The sequence below is a fragment of the Balaenoptera borealis genome, assembly GCF_965194805.1.
Source record: "Balaenoptera borealis genome assembly, chromosome: 14".
NCBI lineage: Eukaryota > Metazoa > Chordata > Mammalia > Artiodactyla > Balaenopteridae > Balaenoptera > Balaenoptera borealis.
In genome coordinates, this window is record NC_138875.1 from 12,480,407 (window position 1) to 12,496,598 (window position 16,192).

At 43.6% G+C, this 16,192-nt stretch overlaps 1 protein-coding gene across 11 annotated transcripts in view; it reads left to right on the forward strand.

The window, feature by feature from the left end:
• BCL2 (BCL2 apoptosis regulator) overlaps window positions 1-16,192 on the forward strand; it is a 184,532-nt gene that overhangs the window by 54,385 nt on the left and 113,955 nt on the right. Inside the window, exon 3 of one of the 11 annotated variants that reach the window (XM_082353775.1) lies at window positions 11,419-11,460. The exons of the other annotated variants lie outside the window; for them this stretch is intronic. Coding sequence (XP_082209901.1) covers window positions 11,419-11,445 — 27 coding nt within the window. The 3' untranslated portion in view covers window positions 11,446-11,460. Of the gene's footprint in view, window positions 1-11,418; window positions 11,461-16,192 lie in introns of those variants that run through there. 11 annotated transcript variants of the gene reach the window in all.

A 16,192-nucleotide genomic window follows, 5' to 3' on the forward strand; every position in this document is an offset into this window, starting at 1 on the left:
TTTACTCCTCAAAAGCACAAGAGGAAGGAAGAAGTATCCCATTTTATGGATGAGGAAACTGAGACTTTGGTGAGGGAGCTTTTCTCACTAGCCCACTGGCTGCAAGGCTGGGCCAGAAGCCAGCTTTTGCCACTGCTTGGCACTCGATTTTGATTTGTATGCAGTGTATCTTTATACGTGTGTGTGTATAACTTGTTTTTTGAATAGGCATAAGTACATGTTATTAAATTCAAAAGATACAAAGTATACAATGACAAGGAAGTCTCCCTCCTACCCTTGTATTCCAGCCACCCACCAGCCTTCTCCCTGGAAGAACCTAGTGTAACAAGTCTCTTGTGTGTCTCTCCGTGGGTGCACAGAAATACAAATGTATACTCTATATAACTGTGTGTTGACATTTGTGATAGCATATTCTGCTTGCCATTTTTACTTTGCTTTGTTTGTTTAGCAGTATTCCTTGGGGCTTGTTCCATATCAGCACATTAAGCGCTTCCTCTCCTCTTTGATGTCTAAATAATAGGCCATTATAGGGAGATGCCATAATTTATTTAATCCGTCTCCTTTGGTTGGATATTTCGGTGGTTCTCAGACTTTGCCTGGTACAAACATTGCTGCAAATATTGGCTTTCTATAGGCATCATTTTGCATGTGTATGAGTTTATCTTCAGGATAAAATCCTGGAATTGGAATTTTGGGTCAGAGGGTAAAGACAGTTATAATTTTGATAGATAGCGCCAGATTGCCTTCGTAACGGATGTATCCATTTAGTCTCTCATTAGTAATTTATGAGAGCGCCTCTTTCCTCATATCCTCTCCAACGCTTGTAGAATAAAACGTTTCAGTGTTCACTAATCCTAATATATTGTTTAGTCTGCATTTCTCTTATGAGTAAAGTTTAGTATCTTTTAATGTGTTTGTGAACTATTTTGATTTTCTTTTATATCAGCTGAATGTCCTTTTGGTCTTGTTGGATGTTTTCTTATTGATTTATAGGCATTCCTTATATATTAATGAAATTAGCCTTTGCCTATGATTTATGTTCCCAGTAGTTCTCTGGTTTGTCTTTTGTCTTTGTTTATGGTGTATTTTCCCCAGGCAGAAAATTTTTATTTTCATGTAATCAGATTTATCAGTTTTTTTCTTTTATAGCCTCTGGGGTCTGAGTCATAGTGAGGCCGGCCTGCCCCACACCTAGATTATAAAATTCTCCTCCATGTGCATGCATGTATGTATAAAGTTCTGATTCTCAGAGAGATTCTCAGAGAGAGGATCAGTAGAGTATAGGAGCTTGGAAAACAAATTCTGGAGTCAGACTGATCTGACTTTTAGCCCTGGTTTCATCTTTAACTAGTTCTGTAATCTTGGGTGACATCTTTAAATGGGTTATTAATATCTACATCCTAGGGTTACTATGACGATCAGATGCAACAACACAGGGAAGTGTCTTGTGTTTGATTACTGATGGCTGCCTTTATTGTGTTATTGTTTCTCTCCGAATTCCGTAATAGCTGCAGGAGGACAGAAGCCCTTTCTCCTCTTTCCTTTGCATTCCTCTGGCCCCGTCAAGCCCTGCCCTTACCCGCCCCACTCCCAGCCTGAGTCTGGGGCTCTGCTGGAAGCGCATGAGTGCTTGTTTGATTGCTTCAGTGTTTATTTTGATTCGAGTGGGAAAGGGCTGGAGTTCTGGCTGGAGCCACCTGGAGTGTCACAGGTGCTTCTCCACGGCGTCCCCACTTGTCACGCATCTGTTCTCCCAGCCCCGGCGCCTCGCCGGATCTTGAAGCTTTGTTTCTCTCTGTGGGTCATCAGTGAGACTCCTGCTCTTCCTTTGACCCACCTCGCGGCCCCTGCACTGTAGGTCCCTCGCCTCTGTGCCTTCCCCTCCGTGGACAGTCTTCCCCTGGCTGCGTACGCAGTCGCCCCCTCTCCCTTTGCTGTATCTCGGTGGGCTGGTGCCTCTCCCGTTCTCATTCACAGGCGGAGAGGACTTGATACAGTGCACTCCACATGCTACGTGCCCAGAAAAGACTGTGACCGAGTGGGTGGGAGAGTGTAGGTATTGATTGTAAGAGCCGTAAGCCACTTGGTGTGGTCTCCATTCCCATGGACCGTATAGAAAGGATAATCCCAAGTAGTAAGGTTTTTAGTGGATGATGGCCCTAAAAATTTCCATAATGTCAGCTTCTGTTAATATTTACTAAAATTTTAGTTAGTTGTCACAGATGCTAGCTCCTAGATGCTAACTCTTTAAAAAAGGCTTGAGATTACGCAAGCTGTTCAAAGACACTGGTATTTTGGAGGCATAGCTGAGAATTAAGACTTAATTTCCTGACTTGCATCTCTGTCACTCTCTTTAATTCCTCCTTTGCCTCTTTAAGTATTTCCTTTGTGTACTTATTTTAACATTGTCCCCTTGATGTTCCAGTGGTAGGAGATGCAGCAAAGCAGTAAGATCATCTCATATTTGATTTTGCCATTATCCTTGCCATTAATAAAATAATGCTTGGAGTACAAGTGTCGAGTTTTACGGTGAGCTGTACCAAATTTTAGTCATGACTAATTGGAAGCATGCTGGTACACTGCCCGGGAGAGGGTTCAAGGGCAAAGTGCTGTGGGGGATAGATACCAAGATGAGTAAGTCACAGCCCCTGAACTCAAAGGCAGGACCTACTGTGTGTAAGCACTTCACTTATAATTTTACTTTTGAGATTTTCCACAATCCTAAAAGACGGGCGTCTTTATTCCCAGTTTATGGGTAAGAAAGTTGAGTTGAAGACAAGTTGACACAGACTGCATGGTGGTCGCAGAGCTAGGATTTAGATGGTGACCCTGGTTTAAAGCCTGGGGTCTTCGTTCATTTTGCATTTCCTTCCAGGAACGTCCAGCCTGGTAAACGGGACAGAGGGACAAACAACAATGTGACTGTTTTCAGTGAAAAGTAAAAATAATGACATGAAAATAAGAGAAATCGACCGATACCCTTGCGTTCTCTTTCTGGTTGGCGACTTTGGCTCTAAATTCCATCGTGCAGCTCATATGGTGAACATGCCAGAGAGAAAGGTCACTCATCCGCTGTCCTGCTCCCCAGCTCCCACCTTGATAAAAGAAGGCTCCTTACCACCTGACTTCCCTGCAGGTCACAAAACAGGTTTTTAAAATATGTACTAAAGAAGCCCTGCTTGTTCCTTCCTGGCAGTAATCCCGGTGGAAGTACAATTACACTGGCACTGCCTGGAACCCCGGGCTCAAGGAGTTAATTTTTAAAAAATGCTTGAGTTTCCTGGGTTCCCATGGTATGTTACTAGAATGTTCTGTAGCTTTAAGAACTCTCAGCGCTCATTTCCCCCCCACATATTAGGGGACAGGTCAGCTCACCATCCACACTGGATGCCCCTAAATGCTGACACTGGCTGTGCTTCTTCTTGGAAGGATTTCAGCTCCTCTGTGAAAGATTTCAGTTATCTCCTCTCTTGCTTCCAGAAGTAGCTTCTTTACCCCAACTGGAAAACTTGCTGTAGTCCTAAGTGTTTTGGAAACAAAATGTACAGTGGGAGAATTCCTGCTTTGTGAATACTGGATCACTTTGTTCCCTGGCACAAGAATCTCTCCTTTGTATTAAACATCTGAGAACAGAAGTTCTCAATAACATTTTTATATTCCCTGTTGATATGAGTTCTTTGTTTGGGGACAACAGTTTGGTGCTGATTCCTCTGTCAAGTTCTGATGTCCTTTCCCCTTCCTAAGTGACAAGGGTGCTCCAGACCCCCAGCCTGGAATTGCACTTGTGTCGTGGGGATGAGAGGGTGCCTCACCCCCTGGGACTTTCTTATTGCGTCTCTTCTGTATCCAGTGAGTGATCCATGTCGTAGTGGGATGGATGGCTGGTCAGAGCAAAGGCACCACATCTGCTGGCCTGACCTTGAGCTGAGTGGCTGAGCTAGCCAGATACAAAGGGACCAGATGGGCAGACAGACCGAAATAGCCCCTTATCCACCTCCTGCCTGGAAATGCAGAAGGGCTACCCCAGAGGTCCAAGGAGGCCTAATTTGGTCCCAAAAAAACGGCACTTACCCTGAACAGGAGGTTGAGTCGTGACCCTGGCGTGAGTTCCCGACCTGTAGCGTTTTATCGTCACCAGCTTCATTTGCACGTTCTCAGGTCCATCACCCAGATCAGCAACAACTAACTGGTAACAAATACCCTGAACAAGAAACCACTTCTGATCATTTCCTTTTATTTTGTACTTGTACAGGGTACTTCTACTTTTACTCCAAAGAAGAGAAGTATGTGCTCTCCCGTCTTTAGGCAAACCCAACGTTATAAAAATTCAGTTTTGTAAGACAAAGTAGGATGGAGGTTCCTTAAAAAACTAAAAATAGAATTACCATACAACCCAGCACTCCCACTACTGGGCGTATACCCAGAGAAAACCATAATTCAAAAAGACACATGCACCCCAATGTTCATTGCAGCACTATTTACAATAGCCAGGTCATGGAAGCAACCTAAATGCCCATCGACAGACGCATGGATGAAGAAGATGGGGTACATATATACAATGGAATATTACTCAGACATAAAAAGAAACGAAATTGGGTCATTTGTAGAGACGTGGATGCATCCAGAGACTGTCATACAGAGTGAAGTAAATCAGAAAGAGAAAAACAAATATCGTATATTAACGCATATATGTGGAACCTAGAAAATGGTACAGATGAACCGGTTTGCAGAGCAGAAATTGAGACACAGAAGTAGAGAAAAAACATATGGACACCAAGGGGGGAAAGCGGCGGGGGGGTGTGGTGTGATGAATTGGGAGATTGGGATTGACATGTATACACTGATGTGGATAAAATGGATGACTAATAAGAAAAAAATAAATAAACATTAAAAAAAAAGCAGTGTGAAATCTAAGGTATTGTGCATAGCTTAAGATATCTGATTACTTGTACATTATAAATGAAAAAAAAAGACAAAGTAGGACAGTTTGTTTTTCAGAAAATTTACCACCATGTTCAAGATGGTACAGATAGAATAATAAAAATATGATTTATTCCCCAAGAATGTTTACATTTCTGTGTAAGTTTCAAGGCTATCCCCTTTTCTTATTTATTGGACTAATACACGTTGAGTTGTCCTATGCAAGGCAGGTCGTGGCTGGTCTGTAGCTAATACAAGGAGCTCATTGGCTCTGGTATTTTATCTCTTTGGGTCAGAGATATCTTTCTTGCCCCTCATTTCTTCAGTAAATATGATTTTTGTGCTTCCTTTGGGCCAAGCACTGCACTGGTTTTCTCCGAGTCTGCCTTGTTCCTGTTGGGAGAGGTTGGAACAGCGGTGCAGTTTTCGCCCTTGGAGGAAGGGGTGATGTCTGGTCTAACCCACGCCCTGGCAGCCAGTCCTTGGTACAGCCAGGAGGGCTCCTTGGAAGCTGATACACCCACAGAGGCCCCATGAGCCTTAAGCACTGGGATAGATTGTATTATCTTCTAAGTGAAAGACATTCTACTTCTCCTATTTAACCTTTCCTTGCAAACTAAAATGGGAAAATCACTCCCTGGACAGACCAGCTCAAGTGATAATAAAAAATATCCTTTGCTAGGCAGCTGGACAGTACCTGCATTAGTGTTTGGATAAGAACAAGCCCCTCGAGGGGGAACGGAGCCCTACTCTGGACCTTAATTGATATTTGCGTTTGTTCTGCTTCTTTCAATTCTTGGTGGAAAAGTGATTTGCAGTGCAAAGTGGCTTTCCATGTTATAGGCGCTGGATTATGTAATACTGTTCTTATCAAAAGATCATTTCTGCTTGTTTTGCCTTTTTTTTTTTTTTTGCTCCTGATCCAGCTCATGTTTGTTTTTCTTTTTTGTTTTATTTCTTCTTGTTTATACAATTATTGTTCCTCTTACTGCTCCCACTCCCTCAGTCCCCATCATCTGCCAGGGGGATGGGGAGAGAGAGGATGCACTTGGTCCTTTTTTTTTTTAATTTAAAAAGCCAGTTGGCTGGACATCTTTAAGAAATCGTCACCTTTTCCCTAGTGAGTTTGTTACATAATGTGGAGCCTCATTAGTTATAAGTCTGACCCCCAAGAAGTTGGGTTATGTTCCTTCCTAGTGATTAAGGAAGCATCCTGGCTGGGTTGCCCCTTTGGGGTCTGTGCCATCATCTACCCCTGCTGACCAAGGTGAGCCTGGCTCATGAATGGGGCAGCTCCTTACAGAGGCACCCTGTAGTGTAAGAATAGGAGCTACCAAATTCTGTTTTTCGTAGACTGAGGTTGTGAAGCCCTCCGTTATGTGCCTCTTAAACAGTTTACCTAATAAAGCCAGAACCTGGTGATCCAAAGGGTATTGGCATATTTTCAGTTACGTTGCAAGGGAGCTCCACCTGTGTCCTCACGTGGTACGTTGCTGTGTGCGTGCGCGTCTGTGCACACATGTGTGCGTATGTATGGATTGAGCAAAAGGAGACAGTCCAATGTCAGGTGCTATAGGGCAAGACTTGTTAGGCTTACATCATAACTAAAATGACAACTTGTTTATGGCAGTATTGATGTGATCAAGAACAAAACAGATGAGAAGGAGCTAGACATGATCAAAGCACATCTAATAGCTCAGGTTTCTGGAACATGTGAGTCTCAGGGTTTGGTCTTTATTACGATATGTTGAGAGGTGATGTTTTAAAAGCAAGAAGGGGGGAAAGGCCAGCTGTGGAGAAGGGTAACTGAGACAGTGAGAAAGCAGATGTGTACGCTTGAATGGAGCCCCTTCTAAATGCAGCCACACTCTCTTCTGTCTGTGGGGCCGGAGGGAGAGTTCCCTGAAAGCCCACATAATAAAAATCGAGCCAACCTGTTCCTTCTGTTCAGTATAGATTCGCGCGTGCAGTGGCTTTGCCAGTTGTGACTTGATTTCTCGTGGGCACGATTCACACCTGTCTTGGGAAGTCCTCTCGGGGTGACCTTGCCCCCTGCAACACGGAAAGAACAACAGCACTCGCTGAGTCTGGACGTCTGATAGCCAGGAGGGCAGGGCAGGCAACCCCCTGGGTGGCTGGGAGGGGGGTCACCCGGAAACTGAGTGCTGGGATGGAAATAAAAGCAAACACGTTCGCCCGGAGGCAGGGCATTGACCGCAGTCAGGATCCGAGTCCTGATAAGACGCCGCCCCTTTGTTCCGCTCCCTGCGTGTTCGTCCATGGGGTGGCCGGCGGGTGTGTCACTCAGTGTTCATCACCTGGCGCGGCTTCAGCGCCAGCACATGGCGAGCTGCTCCCCAGGCGCCACGGGAGCCGCGTGCCCATGGGCGTGAGCGGAGACCTCTGGGGCACACACACCGTACTTGTCTTCTGCTTTGTCTCCCTCCCTGGGCGAGCTGGGAACACCGCCCCGCTGTCCTGCTCCTTCTGGGACGGGGGCTGGCGCCCTCGCACCGGGTTCCACGGTCATCAATAGGCCTGTTCATGTGGGAGGTGACTGCACACTTTTCCACAACATCACAGGCTGCTGGGCTCAATGTGACCCTTCTTCTTAGAGCGAACAGAGGGCATGGGACCTCTTCCGTCCTTCTGTCCCTCTGGGAAAGTCATCGCTCGCATCACAGATCCAAGGGACTTGATCCAGGCCACCGGGGAGCACTCGGCATTTCTTTTTGTGGGTTAAATAAAATTTGATGAGCAAATGATTGTGATTAAGCTCCATTGTGAGGTCTTCCAATACTGTGTAGCGTAATCATGGAATTCTTTGGTCAGGCATTGTTTTGCATGTTAATCTGAGAAGGAAGCCAGTGACAGGCTTTCTGAGGTTCTCTGTTTTCATTGTCGTCGAGTCTTAATCATCCAAGTCAATAGGGAAAATTACTGTCATTGATGATACAAACCCACAGAAAGTCCAGCAGTACTTGAGAGGGGGCCGGCAGGCGTGTGAGTGCACGTGTGTGCAGACTTTCAGCCGCTGTGCGTCCCTGAGGACAGACAGGGACGGTGTCCAGGGAGTGTCCACTGCAGGGGTGAGGACGGGGCCAGGGGATCGGGCGGAGGGGATGGTCATCAGTCCCCAGAGTATAGCATCCGCTGTGGAGAAAGCTGACCAGGTTTCGCTGGGATGCCATCCCAAGGCTATTTTATTTAGACTTTTTAAAGGTCAGAGTAACTCACCTGCAGGGTTAAAAAGCCAAATATTGCTACAAAAGGCATTTGATACAAAGTAAGGGCCCCTATGCTGCTTCCTCTCCTGCCTTAGACCTGCTTCCCAGAGGCAATACCTTTTAAGCCTCCCACGCTTTTTAAAAGTTCTTAGGGTGATTACCTTCACGCTTTAAATAATATATGTATACCATGTGGACTAAGGTCCTAGGGCTGCTGTAACAAAGTGCCACAGAGAGGGTGGCTTCAAGCAAGAGGAATTTATTCTCCCACAGTTCTGGAGGCTGGAAGTCCAAAACCAAGGTGTGGGCAGAGACATGTTCCCTCTGAAGGCCCCAGGGGAGAACTTTCCTTGTCCCTTCTGGCTTCTGGTGGCAGCTGGCCATCCTGGGCATTCCTTGGTAGGCACCTGCACCTCTCCGATCTCTGCCTCTGTGGTCACGTGCCCTCTCCCTCTGTCTGTCTGCACGTGGTGTTTCCCGCTTCTTGTGAGGACATCAGTCATTGGATTAGAGGCCACTCCAAGGACCTCATCTTAATTTGATTACATCTGCAAAGGCTCCATTTCCAAAAAAATGTCACACTGGCAGGTACCAGGGTTAGGACTGGAATGTATCAAAAGGGGACACAATTCAACCCCTAACACCACTCTTTCTCAGTTTGTAAACATTTGATTTTGTTAACTTCGTTCCAGGGTAAATGGCTTTTCTCTGCCTTCATCAGCCCCATTTCTCCCACCAGCGTCTTCCCTCCACAGTTATGTCATCCTTCCCAGTCCCTCACCTCAAAGGACAGTGCTTAACATTTCAAACACAGTCTTCATTTCTTATTCCATTAATCGTAGAGATTATCATTTAATGATCCATTAAAAAATGAGAACATTAGCTCTTCTGACTCCCTTCCCCTATCCCACCTCCCAGCCTCCATCAACTAGTGCCAAGGTTGGTAAGACCTCGGTTCTTTTTGGTTAACTGAATGGTTAAATCCTTTGCCATCTGTCCCCAGATGCAGAATCGGTGTTTGTCTCTAGCTTCTATAGAGAGGATCTACAAGTGGAAAACCAGTAAACAGAGTTTTCATTCTTTATTATTATGCCTATGTCTGTTGGATTATATTGTCTTTGTATGCCCTCTGGGTTTTAACGAAAATGCTTTCTACCTTTTGAAGAATGACAATGTAAGTGTATGTTTTATAGTACTTTAGAATCTACATTTCATTTGATTTTAGATGACAGCATACTTTTCTAGCTTAGTTTGGAAACTCCATTAGTACAGCTTGAAATCCTTTTGCATTACAGGTTGAAATGAAGCTTTGTGCCTTATTAGGAAACATTTGATCACCTGAAATAATACCCACTCTTTATGGGTCTCTGCTCTTTAAGAGTTTCTAAAAGCAGGTAACTCATTCTCAGGCAGAGCTAGCCAAACCTGCGGATTTCAAGTCTTTTTATTTTACTTTTTCTATTTAAGGGCCAATATAGAGGTGCTAACTTCTTATTTTGCCAAGTTGGGATATTAAGAAATCAGCTACTATTTACTCTCGCTGGTAAAATAAAGACTATTTAACACCAAAAATAGGGAGGGCATAATCTTAGAATAAATTACACTATTTTAAATGGAATGAATTTAACTTAAAAAAAAATCACTACCTTCCCTATTTTCCCCATTTTGTTTAGACTGGTAAAACCAGACTGGATGGAGGGTATCCTAGATCAACCTTGTTTCGCGGACACACGTTTCGTTTTAATGGATGTTTGAACGTAACTGGTTTTTTTATATACATTTATTTATTTTATTTATTTATTTTTGTCTTCGTTGCTGCGCGCGGGCTTTCTCTAGTTGCGGTGAGGGGGCTTCCCATTGCGGTGGCTTCTCTTGTTGTGGAGCACAGGCTCTAGGCGTGCAGGCTTCAGTAGTTGCTGCGTGCGGGCTCAGTAGTTGTGGCTCACGGGCTTAGTTGCTCCGCAGCATGTGGGATCTTCCCGGACCAGGGCTCGAACCTGTGTCCCCTGCATCGGCAGGCGGATTCTTAACCACTGCATCAGCGGGGAAGCCCCTGAACGTAACTGTTAATTTCTCCACTTATTCTTGGCTGCTTAGGTTGGTTCATCAGCACGTGCTATGAAAACACTCAGTTCCTAGGGACAAGCTCCATATGGGGTGAAAAGGTTGTGCTCCCTGTTCTGTGACCCCAAGCTAGAAATCAACCCCTGTATCCCCAGCTGTGTACCCCTAGTCCAGGCCACCAGAGCCAGCTCACAAATGTGGGTGTTGAGCATGAGAGCAAACAGGTGGAAGGGGTTTAAGTCCACATATGCAGATCTAGCACTTGTATGTAGCTCTTGAGTGAGTCACCCTCTAACCCTGCCTTAATTTCTTTTCCCATAAAGTGGTCACAAGACAGTATCTGCCCATCTGTGTTCTCCCGGTGTCATTTTGTAACTGAGGTTCTGTAACTGGCAAACTTAAGTATTCGATGGTTGCACAATGACAGCATTTTTATAGTATTCTTAAACTAAACTCAATCTAAAACAGAATGAGATGACCGGCTCTATTTGTCCCATTAAATAAATTTGATTAATTAACCATCTGATTAAGTTCTTTCTCTCCTTGAAGCACTTGTAGATTGAATATCACCGTTGCAAGGTTTTAGTATGTTCCCTTGCTACATACAATTGAATTTAGTTTTCGGAAGGTTAATGTTTTTTTGTTTGTTTGTTTTTTAAATTTATTTATTTATTTATGGCTGTGTTGGGTCTTCGTTTCTGTACGAGGGCTTTCTCTAGTTGTGGCGAGCAGGGGCCACTCTTCATCGCGGTGCGCGGGCCTCTCACTATCGCGGCCTCTCTTGTTGCGGAGCACAGGCTCCAGACGCGCAGGCTCAGTAGTTGTGGCTCACGGGCCCAGTCGCTCCGCGGCATGTGGGATCTTCCCAGACTAGAGCTCGAACCCGTGTCCCCTGCATTGGCAGGCAGATTCTCAACCACTGCGCCACCAGGGAAGCCCAGGTTAATGTTTTTAACATGACATTTTGTGAAGTCCCTCAAATAAGAACAGAATTAATTTCTTGCTGTGAGGTTTTTTGTTTTTCTTTTTCTTTTTGGTAGAAAATGTTGGTGTGTGTGCCCGTAACCGACCACAGACGATCATAGTGAGGGTAACGTATAGCACCTTGTGCTGCCCTAGGACCATGTGGTTTAGGACACTGATGAGGTGATCTTTACAACATCCCTGAGAAGTAGTTAGACATTGTCTTCCCACGTTTTTTACACAGGGGAAATCCAAGGTAGACCAAGGTTAAGACGCGAGTAGGCCAAGTTTACTCAACAAGTCAGCTGCAAAGTGAGAAAAGGAAGTCCATTCTCTTGAAACCACATGGCCCATCCTGGCTAGCAAGTGGTGTCTCTCTGAGTCCATATCCTCGACTTGCAGGATTCACACTAGACCATTTTGGTTTTTGAAGAACTGAACAACTGACAGTTGAATGAATGAATCAAGCATGGCTTTCCAAGTAGAAGCACAGAGTTGTGTCCCTGGAGGTTTCGGTGCTCCAAGAAATGGAGGGAGAGCTGGCTGTCGTGCTCCTGAGGGCAACCCAGCCCCCGTCGAGGGGGAAGGGACTCTAAACTCGTTGCATCACCGAGCTTGGTCTGTTTATTAGGAGTAATGGCCTAGATCGAGCAGTCCTCATTACCACCCTGTTTCATTGGTGACCAGTACCAGATACTACGGAAAAGATCTGGCTATAATCTATGGAGCTGAAAAAGGTGACAGGCGCTGGCCTTACACTGCTCTAGCTCTGTGCCAGTTGGCTCTTTTGGACCTCAGCTGTGCCATCAGTAAAATGGGAAAGTGATGAAAACGATGAAAGCAGAGGATCAGACCAGACTTTCCCGCTGTATGTACTTTGATTCGTCCAAACGCCCCCAAGAGGAATCAGACTTGCAACCAAATGCTCTCCGGGTCTAAGCACTCAGCAGCCGGGGTCCTCAACCTGAGGACCAGATCCAGGTACAGGCAGGGCAAGCCTCAGTAGCTTCGCAGTCTGCTCCTCTACGTTTCGTCTCTGCCCGAGTTCCCCGTGACCTTTGGAAGACCTCATCCCTCGCTGTCTTTTTGTTCCCATCGCACGGTTTTTGCTGAAATCCAGGGAATGTGCCACAGGTGTGCTGTCAGGATGGTGCCTTGTGGCAAGCTACCTGAAGATACGATCTTCACTGGAGTTGAAGTCAAATTCTTAGGGTGCAGAATGAAGACAGTGCAACTCAAAGGTTTGGACCACCTCATATTGCATCTTTTCCGCAACCCATATTTGGAATATATGTATTAACTCATAATACAAACATTGGGAAGTTTCACGTAACATTGGACTATTAAAAAAAAACAAACTGGCATTGATGATCCTGACCCCAATTATGAGATGTACTCATCAAAGAAAGATGGAATTCAGTGCAAGCAAATTTTAGTTTTTGTCCTGTCATGTTGTACGTGGGAATTGTTATAAAGTAGAAAAACCACCAGGCATCACTTTATCTCCGAAGCAAACATTCTAAATAGTTGGGAATTTGCTGCACATAAAAGGAAGCTTTCTCTCACGCCAAAGCTGGCCAAACCAATTGTAACTCCTAAAAGTAAAGCCCAAAGACAGAATAATTGAAACAAGCTTCCAGTGGGTGGAAAATAAACATTAACTTTATATGTATTTCGAAAATGTAAAAGACACAGGTGGGAAATGAATCCTCCTTGATAAGAAAGAAATGCTTAGTAGGGTAGAAAAAAAAAAAGAAAACATTCAGTAGTTTTTGGAACTGTGCAAGTCCAGACAGTTTCTTTCTTTCCTTTTTTTTTTTTTTTTTCTGGTTAGCTGCTCATAGCCACAAATATGTATATTATTTCCTTCTTGCCCACAATTATACTAAGAATCATCTTTCTAATATACTGGGGAATCCCAGATAAAAATCTCGTTTTCCTAAAAAACAGACAAGTCTTTAACTCTAGCAATTAAATTATTCAATTATTCACATCTAGAAGGTCAAAGAAATAATCAAATTGTTATAATAACAGAAGTCTCTAATGTTCACCTCAAATAGTTTTCTCCCCAAATTTCTACTGTAAACAGCTGATGTTCTTAGGGACGTTTGGTTTGCCCCGGTCACTGATGTTTGGAAGTAGCACTTCGAAACCTCCTTCTCTCCAGTGATTAGGCTGACCCAGTTATGCGATGTAGTGGTAGAATCACAGAATATTTTAACCCTTTCTTGTATATATATTTTTATATGGGACGTGATTATTAACTACTTTGAATGTACTTCTTATGCAGGCATGTCAGAATAGGAAACCCAGCTTAAGCTCCGTAGTTGGTGGCAGGTCTTAGCAACATGGACCCAAGACAGCCTGCCAGGATTCAAGCCTCAGCTCTGTCCTTTTCGACCCAGTTCTCGATGTTTCCTTTTGCTCATCTGCAAAGTGCCAATTATAATAATAACACCTCCTCATAAGTGCTGTTGTGAGTTAATGTGAGTCAAGAGCTTAGAACAGTGCCTGGCGTGCCCTAAACCCTGTGTCAGTGACAGCTATTGTTATTTTCACCATGAGGGAAACAAGGAACTGTGTTTTCCTCCAGGGATGATTCTATTTGCCATTAAAATATGTTTTTGTTTATAGAATTGGTAACTGTTGTCTATGCATTCATATAAAGAAAAACAGATCTGAAATAGCAGATGCTAGGAAGCTATTTATTTTGCCTGTTCTGCTTCCTTCTTAATTTCTACCTGCTATATCTCTTTTCTTCTAGAACTAGATCTGATAGATTTCCTAGGCAGAACTTCTCTGTGCTGGACCTACACAGAACTGACCCATTCAAAGTTACTTGGATATGGGAGGAAGTAAATACTACTTTTTAAAAAAATCAATTTATTTATTTGGCTGCACTGGGTCTTAGTTGCGGCACGCAGGATCCTTGACCTTCGTTGCAGCATGAGAACTCTTAGCTGCGGCATGCATGTGGGATCTAGTTCCCTGACCAGGGATCGAACCCGGGACCCCTGCATTGGGAGTGCAGAGCCTTAGCCACTGGACCACCAGGGAAGTCCCTAAATACTACTTTTTTTTTTCAAGTCTTTTTTTTTTTAATTTTATTTATTTATTTTGGTTGTGCCTGGCCTCCGTTGCGGCAGGCGGGCTCCTTAGTTGCTGCTCACCGGCTCCTTAGTTGCGGCTCACGGGCTCCTTAGTTGCAGCATGTGGTATAGGCGCTTTCCCACTAAGACATGAGGACTTGTGCATAAAGTGAATAAATAAAGCGCGTTTGGAATGTTAATGAAGCCAGTGATAGAGTAGGTGTTGTCAATTTGCTTGTAAGTAAATTTTCTGTCGATAAACTATGACACGAATGATCAAGATTTAACAAATTCTGATTCCTTGTAAATTTTTGCTTCTTATATCTAATAATCTTAGTGAACGAAGATCTCATGGATGACTTTTTAGAGATATAAGAAAAACTAGCATTTTTCATATTTGAAGGATAAAAGATTGGTAGAGGCATAAATTCACTCTTGTAACTCATTTTTGTCTTTTTAAAAAATTTCCAGGTGGTAAACCTAATGAGTGCACTATCTAACACTGACTAAAAAACGTATCTTGACATTCAAGTATAAAATACCCTCCTTAGTCATTCTTTTTTCTTAAGGTTACACAGTCATGGTTGACTTTTATGTGCAAAAATTAAAAATTTCCCCTTCTACCAATATTGAAACTTCATGTTATCCATAAGCTGAGTTGCACACTAATTATTATAAAGAGCAATATAAATCCTCCCAGGCCAGTGTTTTGTCTAATTTGATTTTTCATGGATTTGTGGCTATTATTATTTGTTGTTAGTTTATTGTTGTCAGTTTTACTACTCGGACATATGGACCACATGTTGCTTCAGAAGCTCCCCCATAGACACTACTTCCACTAGTAAGTGGAAAACTCACTTATTAGTGTTCAAAATACCTCAAAAATGCAAATAAAAGGTTTTTGAATTTTTAAATTTAGATTACTGAGAAATGAATATGAGAACGTACACTCGTATTTATCAGTTGATTATATCTGAAAGTCTTCTTTCTTCATTAAAACTATAAGAGTGTTGAAGAGTGTATGTTTTTGATATAAAATGAAAATATGTCACCACCACCATCATTATCGTAGTAACTGGGCTTGTGCCCATCGTAGATTTCATGAAACATAACCAAACACTTAACGAGAGAAGCCAGTAACTTCTAACGTTAAGTGGTCATGCAAAACTTTGCAAATATATTATGTGTGATAGTCAATACTAGCAGAATGTAGTCCTCATTACTTGATTCAGTTGGTTCAATTTTCATTAATTAAAAAAATTTTCATTTCGTTAACAGTGAATTCAAAAATTCACTCTCTCCTTCACATTCACAAGTAATAGAATCTTTTGATGGAACAAAGGCTTGCTGTGTGTTCTTTCTTCCTTGCAGCACTGGCCGTAGTCTCTGCCGCTAATTTCAGATATGCAAATTCCTGGCTTCGTATGTAATTCCACATGCTTTTCTTGAGGGCCTCTTTGTGGAGGGAGTGGAATACACTAGCAGGAGGATGTGTTTTGGAGTCAGACTGTTCTTGGCCCAAATCCTGGCACAGTTGCTTGCTTACTGTGTGGCCTGGCCTCGTCTTTCAAATACCTGACCCAGGAGCTGTTGAAACTTTTGAGACAGGACATGTTTTAAGAGTTCAGTGGGAGGATGGCAGTGTAAGTGTTTGGCATTCGGAGGGTTCTCTAAGACTTTCCTGCTTGCCTCTCCTTCTCTCCCCCAGTGGGGACCCGCTGCTGTAAGCCCTGACTGCAGTGTGCCTGGATGGCAGAGCACAGGTGCCTGAAACCACCCTTGCCTTTAGAGAGCCAAACTGTGTTGTACTGTGACATCTTTGGCTGGTCCCTTCACCGTAGGGGCCTTGGTTAACAGCTCTGTTAAATTCAGGGGTTAACCTTTACTTTGTGATTCTATTCTAAGAGCACTTCCAGATCTGACCTTCTG